Consider the following 20,977-nt stretch of genomic DNA (forward strand, 5'->3'; position numbering starts at 1 on the left):
TAAAATCCACACTTTTAAAGTATACAATTAAAAATAAAATAAAATGTATAATAAAGTATATAACTCAGTGGTTTTCAGTATATTTATAAAGTTGTACAAGCATCACCTCTATCTAGTTCCAGAGTATTTTCATCAGCCCAAAAGGAAACTTCCATACCCAGTAAGCAGTTGCTCCCTGTTACCCACACCTCCCAGCCACTGAAAACAACCATCAATCTGTGCTCTGGCTCTATAGATTTACCTATTCTGGATATTTCATATCCAGATAAATGGAATCATATAATATGTGACCTGTTGTGTCTTGCTTCTTTCACTTAGCATATTTTCAAGGTTCATCCATGTTGTAGAATGAATCCGTACTTCATTACTTTTTATGCTGAATAATATTCCACAGTATGCAAATTCTACATTTTGTTTAACCATTCACTCATTGAAGGACATTTGGATTGTTTCCCCTTTTTGGCTATAATGAATAATGCTGCTGTGAACACCAGTGTACAAGTATTTGTGTGGACATAGGTTTTCAATTCTCTTGGGTGTATACCTAGAGATGGAACTGCAGGCTTATATGGTATCTCTATGCTTAACTTTTTAAGGAACTGTCAAACTGTTTTCCAAAGCAGCTGTACCATTTTACACTCCCACCCACAATGTATGAGAGTTCCAATTTCTCTACATCTCCAACACTTGTTATTATCTATCTTCTAATTTTTTTGTTTACTGCCACTCTCACTGCCTTCCATTATTATTACATTATTCCTGTTTCTCTGCGTATAGAAAGACACTTAAACAGCTTTTCTCTAGTTCAAGTAGCTGATTTATAAGGCATATTGAGTCCAAGTTCCCATGTGAAATAAAAATTACTTTAAAAATTTTTTTTAATTAAAAAAGACTGGCTTGAATAGTCTGAAAGAGCATTCCTATTTGCCTTTACTGATGAAGACAAGAAAAATATCTGAAGAGGAGATATGTCAACTTTGTTAATAAAACAGAAATATATAAAAGCTGAAATAAGCTGAGCTACTTGAGTTAAAATTTAGCAGTTCAAACAAAGATATGAACCTTTCTGATTTGTTCTTTGTACTGATTAGGTTTTAGTCTAAAATGTTTTGGGCTCATGTTTTAAAATCAAGACAAGCATTCATGAATACTGTGCTAAAGGTAAAAAAAAAAAAATGAGCTACAAAATGGCGAGCTATAAAAAAGGTATCTTGAAATGTCTTGCTAAGAAGAAACTAGAAGGGCAGAAAGAAAATGTAACTCAGCTAATGCTAAAAAGCCAATCCCCCAAAAAGGAATAAGGGTATTAGTTATGGCTGTAGTCCACAATTCTTACTCCTACTCTTTCCCTGCCACAGTTCTGCCCACATGTTGCCACAACAGTTAATAAGAACACTGAAAAAAATCAGTACTGCTAAAGTTGATGGCAGGACTTGGGGGTTCTATGCATATCAATCAATTTATAGAAGAGAAGTGTCTATAGGACCCTCAAATGGCCAATATAAAACACAGTAGCTCTCTGTTTTCATAGAACAAGATTTCAATTTCAAATGACTTCAAGCATATACAGCAGACTGTATAGGAATCAATAGCAACTGGAAGCTTATAGTTTTTGTGACCTTGTCCTCATGTACTTAAGTCTTCTCAAATTATAGTAGATATTTGTCCCTGGTGATGATCCAAAAAGGCAGATTTCACGATGCTCTATGAACTGGTGCTAAATTGGGGGCTCTTAATTAAGGGCCTAAAGATACCTCCCACAAGATATTAGTGGACAAATTCAGGGAGGGCGCGAAGCATGAGTTTGATTGGGAAGAAGTTACATATTTATTTTCACTAAACTCTAACTTAGCATTTTTATTCATTTATAAATATACAGGCAACAAACCACAGCAGTATTATCAGAATCTATGACTATAACCAATAGAAATCACAATATAGCTGTTGCAGATATCTCAAAATAGCACACTCAGAAGATGGCGGAGTAGAAGGACATGCTCTCCCTCCCTCTTTCAAGAACACCAGAATCACAGCTAACTGCTGAACAACTATCGACAGGAAGACACTGGAACTCACCAAAAAAGATACCCCACACCCAAAGACAAAGGAGAAGCCGCAATGAGATGGTAGGAGGGGCACAGTCACAATAAAATCAAATCCCATAACTGCTGGGTGGGTGACTCACAAACGGGAGAACACTTATACCACAGAAGTCCACCCACTGGAGTGAAGGTTCTGAGCCCCACGTCAGGCTTCCAAACCTGGGGGTCTGGCAACGGGAGGAGGAATTCCTAGAGAATCAGACTTTGAAGCCTAGCAGGATTTGATTGCAAGACTTTGACAGGACTGGGGGAAACAGAAACTCTACTCTTGGAGGGCACACACAAAGTAGTGTGTGCACTGGAACCCAGGGGAAGGAGCAGTGACCCCACAGGAGACTGAACCAGACCTACATGCTACCCTGTTGGTGGGTCTCCTGCAGAGGCGGGGAGTGGCTGTGCCTCACCGTGAGGACAAGGACACTGGCAGCAGAAGTTCTGGGAAGTACTCCTTGGTGTGAGCCCTCCCAGAGTCTGCCATTAGCTCCACCAAAGAGCCTGGCTAGGCTCCAGTGTTGGGTCACCTCAGGCCAAACAACCAAAAGGGAGGGAACCCAGGCCGACCCATCAGCAGACAAGCGGATTAAAATTTTACTGAGCTCTGCCCACCAGAGCAACAGCCAGCTCTACCCACCACCAGTCCCTCCCATCAGGAAACTTCCACAAGCCTCTTAGATAGCCTAATACACCAGAGGGCAGACAGCAGAAGCAAGAAGAACTACAATCCTGCAGCCTGTGGAACAAAAACCACATTCACAGAAACACAGACAAGATGAAAAGGCAGAGGGCTATGTACCAGATGAAGGAACAAGATGAAACCCCAGAAAAACAACTAAATGAAAGAGATAGGCAACCTTCCAGAAAGAGAGTTCAGAATAATGATAGTGAAGATGATCCAGGACCTCGGAAAAAGAATGGAGGCAAAGATCAAGAATGTGCAAGAAATGTTTAACAAAGATCTAGAAGAATTAAAGAACAAACAAACAGAGATGAACCATACAATAACTGAAATGAAAAATACACTAGAAGGAATCAATAGCAGAATAACTGAGGCAGAAGAACAGATAAGTGACCTGGAAGACAGAATGGTGGAATTCACTGCTGCAGAACAGAATAAAGAAAAAAGAATGAAAAGAAATGAAGACAGCCTAAGAGACCTCTGGGACAACATTAAATGCAACAACATGCGCGTTATAGGGGTCCCAGAAGGAAGAGAGAGAGAGAAAGGACCCAAGAAAATATTTGAAGAGATTAGAGTCGAAAATTTCCATAACATGGGAAAGGATATAGCCACCCAAGTCCAGGAAGTGCAGAGAGTCCCATACAGGGTAAACCCAGGGAGAAACGTGCCAAGAGACATAATAATCAAATTGGCAAAAATTAAAGACAAAGAAAAATTATTGAAAACAGCAAGGGAAAAACGACAAACAACCCAATCCAAAAATGGGCAGAAGACCTAAATAGACATTTCTCCAAAGAAGACATACAGATGGCCAAGAGGCACATGAAAAGCTGCTCAACATCACTAACTGTTAGAGAAATGCAAATCACAACTACAATGAGGTATCACTTCACACCGGTTAGAATGGGTATCATCAGAAAATCTACAAACAACAAATGCTGGAGAGGGTGTGGAGAAAAGGGAACCCTCTTGCTCTGTTGGTGGGAATTTAAGTTGATACAGCCACTATGGAGAACTACTAAACTAAAAATAGAATTACCATATGACCCAGCAATCCCACTACTGGGCATATACCCAGGGAAAACCATAATTCAAAAAGAGTCATGTACCACAATGTTCACTGCAGCTCTATTTACAATAGCCAGGTCATGGAAGCAACCTAAATGCCCATCAACAGACGAATGGATAAAGAAGATGTGGTACATATATACAATGGAATATTACTCAGCCATAAAAAGGAACGAAATTGGGTCATTTGTAGAGATGTGGATGCATCTAGAGACTGTCATACAGAGTGAAGTAAGTCAGAAAGAGAAAAACAAATATCATATATTAACGCATATCTGTGGAAACTAGAAAATGGTACAGATGAACCAGTTTGCAGAGCAAAAATTGAGACACAGAAGTAGAGAACAAACGTATGGACACCAAGGGGGGAAAGCGGCGGGGATGGGGGTGGGTGGGTGGTGTGATGAATTGGGAGATTGGGATTGACATGTATACACTGATGTGTATAAAATGGATGACTATTAAGAAGAAAAAATAGCACATTCATTGCTACTTAAAATTGTAATAATTATTAGATCTACCATTAGACTTTGTTATTTAATATATCGATACAGAGACCCATATTACTAATTTTTACTATTTTGAGTCTTTATTTCAGTATTCCTTTGTAACCTACTGGATTTTATCTTATGCATTTAAAAACACTATTCTATGAAAGGGAACCCTCCTACTCTGTTGCTGGGAATGTACATTGGTGCAGCCATTACAGAAACAGTATGGAGCTTCCTTTAAAAAAACTAAAAATAGAGCTACCACATGATCCAGCAATCCCACTCCTTGGCATATATCTGAAAAGATGAAAACTCTGATTTAAAAAGATACATGCACCCCAATGTTCATAGTAGCATTATTTACAATAGCCAAGACATGGAAGCAACCCAAGTGCCCATTAACAGATGAGTGATTTAAGAAAATATGAGATACACACACAGACACACACACACACACACACACACAGAGTGGAGCATTACTCAGCCATAAAAAAAAGAATAAAATATTGCCATTTGCAGCAACATGGATGGACCTAGAGAGTATCATACTAAGCAAGTCAGATAGAGAAAGACAAATATTATGATATCATTTATATGTGTAATCTAAAAAATAATACAAATGAAATTTATATACAAAACAGAAACAGCCTCAGACATAGAAAACAAATTTATAGTTACCAAAGAGAAAGGGATGGGGGGAGGGATAAATTAAGAGTATGGGATTAACAGATACAATTACTATACATAAAATAGATAAGCAGCAAGGATTTACTATACAGCACAGGGAACTATATTCAATATCTTGTAATAACCTATACTGGAAAATAATCTGAAAATATATACATATATACATATGTATCACTGAATCACTTTGCTGTATACCTGAAACTAACACAATATCGTAAATCAACTATACTTCAATAAAAACAAAATACAAAAACAAAACAAAAAACCCACTATTCTATGGGCTGCATAATAAATATTTAACAGTATTGTTTTAATGTTAAATTTCCTGAGCACAATTTTAGTGAGGTTATGCAAGAGAATACATTTGTTTGTAGCAGATACATGTTAAAAAACATTGAGAGGTGAAGTATCATGATATCTGTAATTAAATCTTAAAAAAATACATACACACACACACACAAGAAGAGGTGTGAGAGAGAAAGAAAATATGGCAAAATATTAAGAACTGGTAAATTTAGGTGAGGGATATACCAGTGATCATTGTACTACTAGGGCGATTTTTCTGAGAGTTTAAAAAGATGAAGAGGTGAAATAATATTCTGAGGAGGGGTCCATAGGATTCAACAGATTTCCAAAGGGATCCAAGGCACAAAAAGGGTTTTTTAAAAACCCTGCTCTAAACTCCTTACCTTTCAACTTTGCTTTCATATACCCTATGCCACAGACATGTAGGATCATTCACTTTTTCATAATACCCCAGAGTTCCTTACTTAATGTGCTTCCCATTGCTTAGAATATCTAAACCTTATCCATTTTTTAATACTGAACTCAATTCAAATTTACTACATCCATGAAGGCTTCCCTGTCCTATTCCAGTCAAGGCAAATGCTTTCCTTACCCTGAAAGTACAAAGCACACTATTTCTAACATTATATATGGTAATTACTTCATATTACCTTGTAGAATGTCTTCACAATATTTGAATTCCCAAAATATCAAGCTCTCCATGAATGTTTATCAAAGGGATTAAAGGGATAGACATATGAAATGACTACATAGATGAATGATTGTCACACAACATGATCTATGTCAATCTGCCTAATTCTCTCACTGTTACTCAATATAAATACTCAAAAACACAAGAGTGAATTTTCAGAAACCTCAAGGCCATCTTGAGACTCACATGACAGAGAGTGGCAGAATTAAAACTCCAGTGACACTTCCAAAAAGAGGAACAATGTCCACACCAGTTTCAACTTGGTCACAGATAACATTCAAAAAGAATTTGACTTCCAGTACCTGTTCTTGGTAATGAAATTCATTATCCTCAATTTTCTGAATCTCTTCAAAAATTCTGTGAAAGAAGAAAATTATAATTAGAAGACATATTTAAATTTCTCATTAGAATCGTCATCAAGAAAAGAGAAGTATAAAAATAAACAGACTGTCCACGTAAACCTAAATCTTTAACATACGTTTACATGTAGTGGACTAAGGATATGGAACAAGTAAAGGAAATTAAGCAAGAAATGCCTGGAAAACCACCAAGCAGGACTAACGCATGTCTGTTGGTAGCCTGAAGGCTAAAACATATTAGGATTGACTCTTATAAGTATATATTACCTTTTTTCTGGGCCTAGCTTCTGCAGCATTTTTAAATACTGGAAGACAGTATGAGCAACCTAAAAATGAAACATCTAATTATACTTTTGCATAAAATGATATCTATATAATTTTAAAAACCCTCCATTTTTATTACTTACCTCATAGAAATGTTCATAACCTTCATCAGTCAATGTAATAGAAATGCTGAACACTGAATAAGTAGAATTTTGCTCAAATCCTGTCTCACCATTTCCACCAAATAGTGCAAGAGCCCAGCACCTACAGTTAGGAGAAAAAATTAATCCAGTCAATATCTTGGGATTGATAGTCTACAAATACTTCAAATTAACAAAATAGGTAGGCTTTCTATGTAAAATTTGGGAAGCCCAGGCTTTGAAGCAAACATGCTTTCCAACAGTAAGTTTAAAAGTACAAATTTTTTTAAAGTACAAAGCCTCCCAAGGAATTGTACTGCATACAGGAATGATCAGAAGGAAATAACGGCCGTATTTACTTCTTTAATGGAAACACTAATATTACAACATAGTAAAACATTATCAGTTTCATGAAGCCACAGTAATTTTTTGTCAAAGAGAACAAAGTAATTTTTTGTCAAAGCATACTTTTAATATATTGTGAAGTATGTTCTTCATACTTCATACTTCACAATATATTGAAAGTACGCTTGCTGGGAAGCATTTCCCTTTTTCTTTTTTTTAGCCGCCCTGCTAGGCTTGCAGGATCTTAGTTCCCTGACAAGGGATTCAACCCAGGTCCTCAGCAGTGAAAGCGCGGAGTCCCAACCACTGGGACCTCCAGGGAATTCCCCTGGGAGGCATTTCTCGCATCCCTTTTTGAGCCATCTCCCAAGAGAAGCCTTAAAAAACACTTCAGATACTTCCCTACTTAGAATGTTAAGTGGGCTCTTTGAGACCATCAGCTAACCTGCACAGGTTATCTAAAAAAGAAGCAATAAGACTGTGTCTTTTCCTAACTAGGATAATCCTGAAAGTCTAAAATAAGGAGAGAGGAGGCCAGAATGAAAAACTTGAAATTCTAATAAAGTTCAGTAAGGTAAAAAGGTTATGCAAATCTCAAATGATATTACATTCATTGTGTAAGGCATATATGTACTTAACGTCATTCATTATTTTTCTAATAAGCCTGCCCTCTCAGCTTTCTTTTAATAATCTAGTACACATCAATATTTTAAAGTCTTATTTAAATTTCTCATCTACTTTCCATTCTTGAATAGTGTATAGAAAAATCAAGCAAGGAATTACTTTAATGTGTTTTGGTCCTGATTCTAAAGCTGTATTTCTATTATTTGGCTAGGCAACTTAAACAAGTCCTTAAATGCTTTAGGAAACATGGCTAACATACTGCTAACATGTCTGCATATACTGTTCACAGTCTCCCATATTTATATGATTTATCTGCCCAGTGAAGTTTTCATTAAAGTCTACCTTCTGGGTTGGGAAAGCCTGGAGATCCACAGCATTTAAATAACTGACTTCATTATTATTCAAATCCAAATTCTTGATTAGAGCTAAACTTTCATGTAATTCTGGACTCTATTTATGAATTTAAAAATTTTGTGTACAACTATAATACTTCCAACATGGGCTAAAAGGTGGCTTCCAAGGAAATATACAAATATGATATGGTCATTAAAATAATCTAGGTTATGAAGAGACTTTAATTAAGTGTTAGATTTGAATCTACGCTTCCTGGCAGACAAAGCAAAAAAAGAAAAGAATGGGTTATATAACACTTATCCATTATTTTTCAGAGATTGCTACACTGAAAATACTTATTAAATACTTGCTTTTTTCTAAGGTAAGAAAGAATGCTGCCTTTGCCTTCATGTCCAACCAGCCAAGAGATATAATGAAGCGGCTTCACCCTTTAAAAAAAAAGTTAAGGTCAGAAATTTTTAAAAATTAAGGTATAAATACCTTAATTTTACTTTAGAAAATCTTACTTCTGAGATTGATATTTGAGAATGTGATTACAAACTTATTTTCACATAAATTCTACTAAATATGAAACTATAATTAATTTGACAGCAGCGAGATAAAAATAGAAAACATGGTGAAATTTAACTTTTCATCTGAAATCACTGAATAAGTACAAATATTCCAAAATTTAAGAATTCTTTTGGATACTACTTTTTCTTTTGGATACCAATCTTACTTCTTTTCATGGTAAAATCTTTCATTATTTTTTCACCCAAAATAGAAATAATACAGATTCTTTATCATTTTAGAATCTGATGCAGATATGAATCATTCTGTATCCTTAAAAGCTTTCGGCATTGCATCAGGCTCTGTGGTAAACTGAAATGTGTTGCTTTATGGGTCAGAAAATCTAGCTTGTAGTTTTAGTTATTCCTGTAAGTAAGTGCATGATCTTGAGCAAAAGACTTAATCTCACTCTATTTTCTTTTTCTCTCTACTTGCCTAACTACTTACTCATAGGCTTTTCAGGAAAATGCAATAACAGGTGTAAAAAATATCTTATATAATAATATACATCAATAGTCTGAGTAGTTGTTTATGTGTTATTCACATCATCTTTTCCCACTGGCTTCTACTATAATTTTGGGAATATATTCCTACCAAAAATATACAGAAAAATCAAGCTAGGAAATCTAAACATTCTTAAATTTTAAACTTAGTTTACAGAAATATACTCAGTAAACTCTTAAAAGTCATTGTTTAAAATATGAATTTGAAAAAAAACATAAAATATGAATGACATATTTTAGATTTCATCTATCCTAAAACTGACATAGAGGAGCAAATCAGTTAAAGAATGAACCCAGTTGAATACATAACATTTGCATGTAACCAAATCTAATTGTACTGTATTTGGTAACTCTGGAGGGAGAAACACTTGCTTCTTTGTAAAAATATAAAATCGTTCCCCCAAAAGCTAATTTAGTGGGAGTTCACATATTTGGGATAAGCATCAGGTTAAAACAAATATACAGTTCATTAAAAAAATAATAATAACTGGATCAAAACATACAGAAATGGTAACAGTCTTTGGAAAACAGAATCACGGATGACTTTTTTCTACTTTTCAGTAGTTTTCAAGATTTCTACAATGAATTACCTTAGTAATCAGGCAGAAGATAAACAAGGCTTTGTTAATTAACAAGAAATGCAAAAAATGGGAAAAATGGTATACATAGTATAATTCTATTTCCATTAAAAAAGACATGTTTTATATTCATTATTTTAATGTCTGAAGGATATATATGGAACTATTAATGTTGGGCATATCTTTGAGGACAGAGGAGAAGCAGAGTTTTACCTTTTACTTAAATACTCTTTTGTCCTCAACATTTTACAAGCATATTACTCTTATAATATAAATTTAAAACAAACGGAATAAACTTTTAAATATGCATATAATCATTTTAACACGTTTTGGGATACTCTAACATAACTATACAACCAATGGACATTACTTTTTCCTATATTATCCTTGCACTAAAAAAAAGTAAGTAGACAATACACACGTTCTCTGCTTTCTCACTGGAGGCATACTGTTCTTGTTAACTTCATGGGACTTGATTGTTAAAAGCATTTTTTACTGAGCTTAAAGCAATACACATTACTTTTCTTTCCTTCTGCTTGTGTGTGTCTCTTCTTGGGTTTGTTTTGTTGGTTAGTTTTAGAAACTTAAGTTAAATTTTTATCAGTTCATTAGCATTTATTTCTAATGAGAAAAGCATTTGTAGCCATTGACTGATCCTTATCTTTAAGGAACTTCTTAGCCCATGTATATTGCTCATGTAAAATAATTATATAAATAAATTGAAGTGTTTTCCTAATTTCTAAAAATCTGACCTAACTCATTCCCAACTCAAGTAGGTCCTTGAGATTTATGCTGTAGTTGTATTTCAGGCTCAAAATTATTTAACTTTACTTTTGACAAGATCGAACTAAATGGCCACCACTGACAAATAAATCATAAGCTAACATATATTTGTACTCAAAGTGCTAAATAAAATAATTACAAAAGTTAGCATTCACACTAAGATACTTAACTTCAAAGACTCAGGAAAGGCAACTAATTATAAGAAAACTCTAGCTTTTATACCCAAGAAGACATTAAAATATATAGCAAAGGCTTGAACAATCCAGGAGTAGTGAGGTCCTAGTTTACCATGTTACCTGTGTTTATAAATCCAGAATGCCCAAATTTAAACCATTTAGTATGCTTTTAAAATATGATTCTCACTCAGTATCTAGTGGAGTAAATTTGCCTTTGAACTCTTACCTGTAATGTTGCTGTTGAGGGGGAAGTGCCCATGTGATGGTCAGAGCATGAATTTTTCTGATTGGAACAACTGAACAAAAATATTTTTCAGAAGAACAGATATAAGTGTTTCTCTATAACTTATATATACTATGTTACATGAAATTTTTTAAAATTCAATATATTTCATCCTCCAATAAGCATGGGAAAGTTAAATATAATGCAATTATTATTTCAAGTTGCCAATTTTCCAATTTGAATAATGCAATTTTTGTAAATTTCTTTTCAATTTGGTTTCACAGATAGAGAAGGCATGGATAAAAGAACTATGAAAATAGGCAAGCCCCTAAAGATGGATCCCTTCTTGCAAGAACGGGTACAGGACTAGAAGTCAGGAGACCCATGGCTGAAATCCAGCCCTACTACTATCTTGCTATCTGTGTTTATATGACCTTGAGAAAATCACTTGCATTTAACTCATTCTGAATCTGTTATGGTATGATAAGTGGGGTAGGCTGAAGTAACTCTAAGATTCTTCCCAGTGCTTCCCATTCTTCTACGATTCTTTGAAGAGAAAATCTACAGCCAGGAAGAATACAACCAAAAATAAGTTGTCTCTGGGAAGAGTCAGCTTAGATAAAATGAAGCCAGCAGCAGATAAAGAGTGTGACAAAAGTCATTGGTCAGAGAAAGGGAAGAGGAAAGAGACTGGCAATGGGGTGAAGGAGAAGAAGGGAATAACTAGGCAATTAGGAGAAAGAAAAAAATCTGCCATGATAAAAAGAGCAAAGAAAGAGAAATGGTGAATTAGGAATGTTTCTGCAATATTCACTATGGGCAAACTGTTAAATAAGTTATAGCATAACCATGCGATGGCTCATTGGGCAGTTATTACAAATATAATATTAAATGAAATAAGCAAGAGATAGAGTGTATATATTTTATAATCTCAACTACATTAAGAAAATATACCTACAGAAACTCAAAAGGAAATCTGCCAAAACCACTTCTCTGGATGGTAAGATTTAAGGGTAACTCCCCCCACCCATTTTTTTTTTTTTATACTAAATCTGCCTTCATTTAACAAAAATTGGTTTTATAATGAAGATAAAAGGAAATTATTTCCAAAGTGTTTTCCCATCCTCTATTTTTCTCTTTTAAAGGCAAAAAAGAGCAGAATATAGATAAAAACAAAATAGGAAAGAAACAAAAAACCAAGAACGAAAGGGAACAAGAAGAAAATAGGGAGAAAGCATGAAACAGACTCAAGTAGCATTAAGGTGCCAAACCAATGAAACTGCTACTAGTTAGTGGCCTGCTATCTGTCACTAGTTGGATTTCCACTGTCTACTCCCTCTCCAATCCAGCTGTACTTTCTGTTGTATTCTCATTTTCAAAGAAAATTGGCAGCCTCAGTTAAGTTTTAGAGAATGTGCTAAAGTTATTTCAAACAGTTTTAAACCTTTGGTTCACGAACCTCTATAAAGTTTGTTAAATGCTGGTGTGTCAAATGGATCCGTTAAATGGCCAAAGTTTGGTTTGGGTAACCCACTGAAAATAAAACAAATACATTAAAATTTAATTGGCAAAAGCCTTTATAAGCAGTATCTTTAGGGATGCCTAAACTGATAGGTTTTTATAGTCTATTCTACATACTCCTGGCTGAAAAGCATTCTAGGCATAAGCGAATAGATGGCAACAAAGCCACAAAATCCTGAACTACACAAACTATTCTTAACCTCAGCCCCAATAACTCAAATACTTTTAAAACTCACAGGAGACAGAAAACAATGAATTGAAGGGACCTCCCCTCCCAATATTTACTGTCTCTATCAGTCCCATCCAACTTCAGTTCTCCTCTTAATACAAAGCCATTTCAGAAAGAAAACTTACACTAGAGATATTTTTTTAATCCAAGAAATATACATGGAGAGATTCTTACATATAAAGTACAATATTAGGCACTGTAGTATTTGAGAAACTTGGACTCTTCCTTCTAGAGGCTTCACACCTGGTTGAATATATTGTAACTAATATTTCTTCTAAAATATGGTCAGTATGAATCAGTATTAATTACCTAGAACACTTTTTAACCCGTCTGATTAAGGAACCAAAGTTCTTAGTGAATAATATGTAAAAGCACTTTTTTTAATTTAAAATTCTTATTAGGAATTGATTGACAAGACCTAATGAATCCGCCTATTCAATATACCTCTGATTTTATTAGTAAAGTTTCACAGTGAAACACATTTCAATCTGCCATTTGACATTTCCATAGCTAATACTCATTTCTTATCAAAACAAACAAACAAAAACAAATTAAATAACCCCATAACTTTGGCATGGCTTTCATTATCTTAATTAGCATACTTAAAAGTATTGCTAATTATCAACAGAAGTTTACATAAAGCCAAGATAATAATAACCAATCTGTTGTTATTACAAATTATTCCAACATTTTTAAAGCTAATTTTTCTTTCATAAATTTAAAACAAATTGTCTTGGAATGAAGAACTGGAAAGAGTCTAGCTTACTCACCTGATGCAAGAAAAAATAATCTGATTTCATTTAGTTTACTAAAATGCAAACTGCTAAGAGTGGGAAGAGACACTTTGCTTGAGAATTAAATTTTCTGTATTCTTTGCAACAAAAAATGTAACAATAAAGTATCTTTTAAATATTTGTATTATTTTGATGAATTTGAGGTGGACAAAAAAATAGTAGCTTTCTGAACTAGAACCCTACATCCAATTTCTAATAAAAGGCAATTTGATTCAACTACAATATATGCAATAGACTTTTCAGGCAATATGTAAAGTCAGTCATCAACTACGAGATTATTTTGTTTATGGGGAAAAAGCATTCCAAGTTCCAAACAACTGACTTTAAAAAACAAACCTTCAGAACTTAATTTGTTCTGAGGCAGGGGATACGTATATGTATATGCTACCTCTCAATACAATATTTGCTTTCATATCATAATTTCAAGCACTGTACATAGCAACAGAAAAGCTCTGAATAAATGTAAAAGGAGGCACAAATTCTTCAGAGTTACTGCTTACTATAAGTTTATAAGCTTGTAAGTTCTGAACTACAGAAACTATGGGATCTTTGGTTATCTTAGTTTTCCCACTCAAAGGCTGTGCAATCTTGCTAAACTACTTTAGTTCTTAATATAATCACCTGTTTAAAAAAAAATAAACTAAAAGCAAAAACCTCTGGGATTCATACGGGAAGATATGAATCTTTAACTCTTTAACTTTAGCCTCTTTAACTCTATAGGTGTATGATTTATGAAAATAAATGTCTTACTTGTTTGGTATCTGAGAGAAGATTTCAGTCACCCACTTTTCTAAAGTATCCAGTGTTTCTTCGTGGAGAGGGCAGGAAGGAGACAGGGAAAGGCAGTGTTGTTATTAAAGGTAGAAATGCAATTATATTTCTCACAGATCTTTAACTATAAAACAAAGGAATACTTTAGTTTGGGCATCACTTGCCATTCCTTAATCAGTAATAGGAAAAATAATATTTAAGAAAACCTTGAGACACATATAATTTTGTTAAGACTCCTTTATTCTTTCTCCCTGGCAAAGTTAGAAAAAACACACAAGTAGAAAAAAAAGTTTTTGTTTATCATTAGGCTAGAAGAAGGACCAAGAGATAAAAATACATCAATCATCCTCCTACCCCATTCCAAAACTTACTTCCTCTAGGAAGGTTTCTCTTAACTAACCTACACTACCCTTCTCAGCAGCTCATCAGTACTATTATACTCCATTTACTTTACATTAATTTACACTTGCTGTGGTTTTAATATATGTCTTCTTAGGCTGATATGATTTCTATCTTCTTTTGATTATTTTCTTATATTTCATAAGAAATTCTTCTGAAATTTCTAGTAAAACAGGAGATCTAAATGAAAAAGGAAACCTTTTAGCTTTATCCCAGTGACTCGTTACCATCACTGGATAGTATTTGTTAGTTTCACCAGCTACATGACTTTCACTAATTCTCAAAAGAGATGCCCCAGTATATAAATACAAGATGCAAATTAGACTAATCAAGTTCTGAATTTACTCTATACTATTTATACTGATATTTAACTCTTAAATGATATAATAAATGCTGAAGCTCCGAAATCAACTGACTCTAGATTGGACAAGGTTTTCTAATCAAACACGTGGGGCTTATTTTAGAAATCTGCAACAAGCGTTAATATGCTCATATTTGTTATCACAGAAGAGAATGAAAAAGAATCAATACCTAGTTGAAGAAAGGAGAATCACATTAGGGTGAGAGGATTAGTTTTTCAAAAAGAAATATACAAACTATAAGGTATTGACATATCAAAATGAACAGTTCAGCAAATGACTGACTTTGAAAAACAGCCTAAGGAGATTAAAATATAAAGAAAACAAAAGAAAGGTACTATGATTTCTTTAATGAGAAAAGCTGACACAACATCATTTTCAGTAATGATAAAAGGAAAAGAGTAGAGGTATTGACCAGTATTATTACATTTAAGATACTTCTGCTAGCATCACCATGACAGACTTCAATTAATCATGCCATTTTACTGAACCCTATGTAAGGATGAAAAGACAAACACTGTGCCCTTTAAGAGTTTATGATTAATACAGATTAAATGCAAAACCGGAGATAACAGAGGCAGCAGCCAAATGTGGCTTAAAAGGCCAATTCATGGGACTTCCCAGTGGCGCAGTGGTTAAGAATCTGCCTGCCAATGCAGGGGAAACGGGTTCGAGCCCTGGTCTGGGAAGATCCCACATGCTGAGGAGCAAACTAAGCCCATGTGCCACAACTACTGAGCCCGTGTGCCACAACTACTGAAGCCCATGCACCTAGAGACCATGCTCCACAACAAAGAGAAGCCATCGCAATTAGAAGCCCGCAAACTGCAACGAAGAATCGCCCCCACTCGCCGCAACCAGAGAAAGCCTGCACACAGCAATGAAGGCCCAACACAGCCAAAATTAAATAAATAAATAAACAAGTTTATTAAAAAAGAAAAAACAATTCATGATCAATCAGTACATTAATACACTCATAGACTAGCCTGGAGTTAAGACCTATGTCTATAAAAGAAAAAACATTTGCCTGAGAATCAGATGATTTTTTGCTTCCCTGAGCTTTGCCTCTTCAAATTCTGATTTTCTTTAGTTCATATTAGGATCAAGCACTAAAGTATTGTAAATTAACAGTGAACTGCAACATTGATACGACAGACAAATCCTAAGAAAGCACTATTTCCAAATAATTTTAAGGGCCATAGTAGACAATATTACCTTTGGATTGAACCACTAAAGTCATGTAATGAGCAGAATAGTAATGCATCCAGAATTCTCTCAATCTAGCATGTGTATCAATATTATTCCTTTTTGGTTCATGTTTGAGAGTCTCAGCATTTCCTATAAAATGATGGAAAAGATTATAGAAATAACTAAGTTTATTAAGTCTCCACACTGACAATGCATCCTTTGCTACTATATTTAACTAATGAAATAACCCAAGTGACTCACAATATTGAAACAGTGTATAATAATAAGACAAAAATTCATAAGAAACAATTTCAAAGTATATTTTAACACATAAGGAATTAATCTCTAGTTGGCAATACCTTAACAACAGTAATTGCCTTAAGCTTCCTTTCTTAATAATTAGTCTACTATTAGGTTTTATCTCTTTATTATTTTAGTAATATTCTGTATAATTCTTAAAAATAAACCACATAAAGCAAGGATGACATACAAAGTGTATATAACTGTACAAACAAGCAAATCATCCTTTGAATGAAGTACCATTTAGATCAACTCATTCCAGATTCTACTCTGTGGTCAAGAGGATTAATATAAGGCTATAATAACTGAATTCTAACACTAAGAAAAAGCCATAATAACTGAAATCTAACACTAAGAAAAAGCCATTATGAAAAACCAGATACCATTTAAACAGCTTAACAATTAAACAAAATTAGGTCACAGCTCAAAAGCTACTAGAGAAATTATTGCTGAATCTCTGTTGATAACTGGAAATGTCAGGTTGGGGAAGAGCACACACTTTATAACCAGATAAACAGAGGTTCAAATCCCATATCCACCACTATCATATTTAAGAAAATTAACTTCTCTGAGCCTGTTTCTTTATCTTTAAATGGAGATTATAATGGTACGAAGCTCATAACATTGTTATGATGATTGAATGGGATAATTCATGTAGTGTTAGCAGAGCATCTGGCACCCAGAAAACATTCACAAAATGTTAGGTGCTATTCCTCATATATCCAATGTTAGAGAACCAAATATAGGCATGCTGAACTACTTTCTATTTGAAAAGCTTCCTACCTACCCTAAAAGGTAAAAGGTACCTAGCTACCCTACCTTTATAACTTTCCATTCTTTATAAACTTTTCATATTCTCAATCTTCCTTAACTAGAAAACATGAAATAGATGAAGTATTTAGTATCTTACCCCAAAAAAATTTCCCCATAGGATGTCCAGGTCTAGCAAGGCTTCCAAACAACATTTCCTTTCTGTTTGCATCAGAGGGTCTTGCAAGTTGATATTCTGTCAGTTTTAAGGAAACACTTTTAATAAAATGAAATTCAGTATCTTGCTTTATTATCTGGAAATTCAAGCTTAAAGAACTGAAAGTAAGGAAGTAACAAAAATTAATTTTATGAATAAAGTGTAGTAAGACTGAAGCAGGGAAACCAATGATCTAGGACAAGTTCTATGACTTAACACATTCTCTAACTTTGGGTAGTCAATTCACCTTTCTAGAGATTTTCCCTTATTTTCAAATGAAACAGGCAGTTAATAATCTGAAGGTTATTATTGTGAGAACTAAAGTATTGCCTGCCATATCAGTAAACAAAAGATGTTGCAGCCATCAAGCCATCACATTACAGCCACAGGGACGGTGCGCCCTCAGGAAGCTCAGGATGAGAAAACATGGGATACTGGACCCAGATAGCTGCGGTGCCTATCAAAGGAATGATTTCAGTGAGCCCAGACTCTTGCATCTTCCCGTACATAGAAAAGCGCTAAATTCCTTAACTTGAGATATCTCGGTTTCTTTTATTAACAGTAATCTTCTGATGTTCCGACTACCTGGTCTTTTGTTGCAAAAAAATCCTATATATCCTAGCTCCCCCGCTTGCCTCTTTGGAACAGTTTTCTCAGCGTTATCTGAGATGCTGTGTCCCAGGCTTGAAGTCCTCAGAAAATCCGCCAAATAAAACATAACTCTCAACTTTTAGGTTGTGCATTTTTTTTCAGTCAACAGATGCTATGTCCAAGATCTTACTGATGAAAGTGCCAAGAAAATGTTAAATCAAACTCCTTACTGTCTGGGAACTTTGTCATATATATTGTTTAAATCTCCTCCAAAGCCAACTGTGTTGGTAATAAAGTATTAATGGTTAAAAACAATCACTTTGAAGTCAGAAGTACCTTGTCTAGAATCCAAGTTCTGCCATTTACTAAGCTATACAACCTTGAGAAAGTTATCTAACTTCCCTGATTCTATTTCTCATTTATAGAATGGAGTTACAAGTACCTAGCTCACAGGATTCTTATAAGAATTAAATAAGATATATTCCTTCAACAAATATTTACTGAACATCATGCAGCAGGTACTACTAAAACTAGCTGCTGGAGGCAGAAGGTTCAGAATCAAAGCAGAGGCAAGATATCAGGCTGAAGAGTTAAGAAACAATTTTTGAAAGAGCACTTCTAAGCCTCAGTTTCATTGTATGTCAAATAAGGATAATGGAGGTAATAATCATAACAATGCACATAATAAGTGCTCAATAAATGTTAGCTATTTTGGGGGGGGGCTTCCCTCGTGGCGCAGTGGTTGAGAGTCCGCCTGCCGATGCAGGGGACACAGGTTCGTGCCCCGGTCCAGGAAGTTCCCACATGCCGCGGAGCGGCTGGGCCCGTGAGCCATGGCTGTTGAACCTGCGCGTCCGAAGCCTGTGCTCCGCAATGGGAGAGACCACAACAGTGAGAGGCCCACATACCGCAAAAAAAAAAAAAAATGTTAGCTATTTTTTTTAATCATAGGAGTAATGGTAAGGCATTACAAATGTTTAATAAGGAGAGTAACATTATCAGATCTGGACTTCACTAAGTTCATTCTGGTTGTAAATGTGGAAGCAAAAGTATAGACAGGGAAACTGATTAGAGGCCATCACTGTTATACTTGGTAAAGAGAGTGGAAACTAAAGTGGTGACAGAAGAGATGGAAAGAAGCAAAAGTATATTCAATAAAATACTGCAGTTATAAGCCATGAAGTCTAAATCAAAGATGAGACAGTAAAAAATATATACATTTATAATTTCCATACCTGGAAAACATATGTAGTAAAAAAATATATACATAGCTTCAACAGAGTAAATTTTTTAAATCTCTGTAAAAATTATGAAGATATGGCTGTAACACAGAAGAAACAATTCCATTATTAAGGTGACAGGCTGAATAATGGCTGCCAAAGATGGCCACATCTTAATCTCCAAAACCTGTGAATGTGTTACCTTATGTGGTAAAAGGAACTTTGCAGTGTGATTAAATTAAGGATCTTGAGAAGGGGAGATTATCCTGGATTATCTGGGTCCCAATGTAATCATAGGGTCCTTAAAAGAGAGAGGTAAGAGGATCAAAGACAGAAGATATAAAGACAGAAGCAGAAGTCAGATAGCAAAGAAGATTCTACACCCATGGCTCTTCAGATAGTGAAAGGAGCCATAGTCTAGGAAAGTAGGTGGTATCTAGAAGGTGCAAAAGGCAAGGAAACAGATTATCCCTTGGAGGCTCCAAAAGGAATGCAGCCCTGAGGAAATATTTTAGACGTCTGACCTCCAAAAGTTTAAGAAAATAAATTTGTTTTTATTTTAAGCCTGAGTTTCTGGTAATTTGTTACAGCAGCAACAGAAAACTAATGGAGTAGACATATAAACATACCTACAAAAAGTGATTTAGTACCTCCTACAACTGATAAAAATAGAGTATAAATACTGAACACTTAGAGAACACACTCAACCACTTGATTATATAAAAAAAGTCTTTGGCCATATCCTCAGTCTCAATTACTAAGGTACAATATGCAGGCAATTAAACATGCTTATGTAAAAGTATGAACAATCATTAAAATAAAGAGCTAATCATTAAAAATAATTTTTTTCTCTATAATCTTCTTTTAGCAATAAGTTAATCCCATTTTAAAACCTACCCTGTGGACATTTATGAGGTTCTGTGATTAAATGTATTCAAGAAAATTATAAAACACTGAACAGACCTATCTGCATTGTGCAAATAAATGCTTATAAATTTGTGTGTATAACCACTCCACTGAAAGATTAGACCAAAAACAGATTGTCGATGCAGGGCATAGTGATAAAGTAACGAAGGTAAAACAAGATAATAAATTAAAAACTCAGGAAAGAATCTCTTCCATAAGCAGGTGGAGAGGAATAAAGGAAAAAGAAAATGAAAAGATGATTCTACCAGGATAGCTGAACTTCCTTTCAACTCCTCTCACATTGAATGGGCCATCCAAGCATGCAGGCAACTAAAAACATGCGAATGAGATGAGAATGATAGAATAAAGACTATCACATCTGAATAGAAGAAAATAACATCTGATTATTGAGCTTTCAAAAATAGATCTCATTATTTGCAGATATTGATTTTGGAAAAAAGAAAAGCTAAGATGTATGAATATAATACTGACTTAGACCTGGCCTAGAGCTGTTAACTCTTAATGGTCTGCATACTATACACGTTAACATGTAAAACTGTTAAACATTTTGTGGTTTTAGCCAAGATAAATTTATACTGTGTTCACAATAAATATCAATATCTATCAATGTATAAATATTGAGTCTCCAAATGATCTTGTTGTATGTTCATAGAATCTAAACTTAGCTCTTGTCTTATTTATAATATTCTGATGTCTTATAAATGCAAATAAAAGAATAATATATCATAAACAGTATGCTAAAAAGCAAAACTGGCTAATGAATACTAGTTTATTACACCAGTTAAAATT

The 20,977-nt window shown here is 34.5% G+C and overlaps 1 protein-coding gene across 4 annotated transcripts in view; it reads right to left on the reverse strand.

Moving 5' to 3' along the window:
- Window positions 1–20,977, reverse strand: part of NRDC (nardilysin convertase) — a 91,425-nt gene that overhangs the window by 23,010 nt on the left and 47,438 nt on the right. For all 4 annotated transcript variants that reach the window (XM_067726115.1, XM_067726114.1, XM_067726113.1 and 1 more), the window contains 9 exons: window positions 17,394–17,489; window positions 16,211–16,333; window positions 14,217–14,274; window positions 12,382–12,455; window positions 10,926–10,995; window positions 8,461–8,538; window positions 6,791–6,911; window positions 6,651–6,709; window positions 6,327–6,381 (listed from right to left, as the gene is read on the reverse strand). In XM_067726115.1, the coding sequence (XP_067582216.1) occupies window positions 6,327–6,381; window positions 6,651–6,709; window positions 6,791–6,911; window positions 8,461–8,538; window positions 10,926–10,995; window positions 12,382–12,455; window positions 14,217–14,274; window positions 16,211–16,333; window positions 17,394–17,489 (734 nt within the window). The remainder of the gene's footprint in view (window positions 1–6,326; window positions 6,382–6,650; window positions 6,710–6,790; window positions 6,912–8,460; window positions 8,539–10,925; window positions 10,996–12,381; window positions 12,456–14,216; window positions 14,275–16,210; window positions 16,334–17,393; window positions 17,490–20,977) is intronic.

This window comes from Pseudorca crassidens, chromosome 2 (genome assembly GCF_039906515.1).
Source record: "Pseudorca crassidens isolate mPseCra1 chromosome 2, mPseCra1.hap1, whole genome shotgun sequence".
NCBI lineage: Eukaryota > Metazoa > Chordata > Mammalia > Artiodactyla > Delphinidae > Pseudorca > Pseudorca crassidens.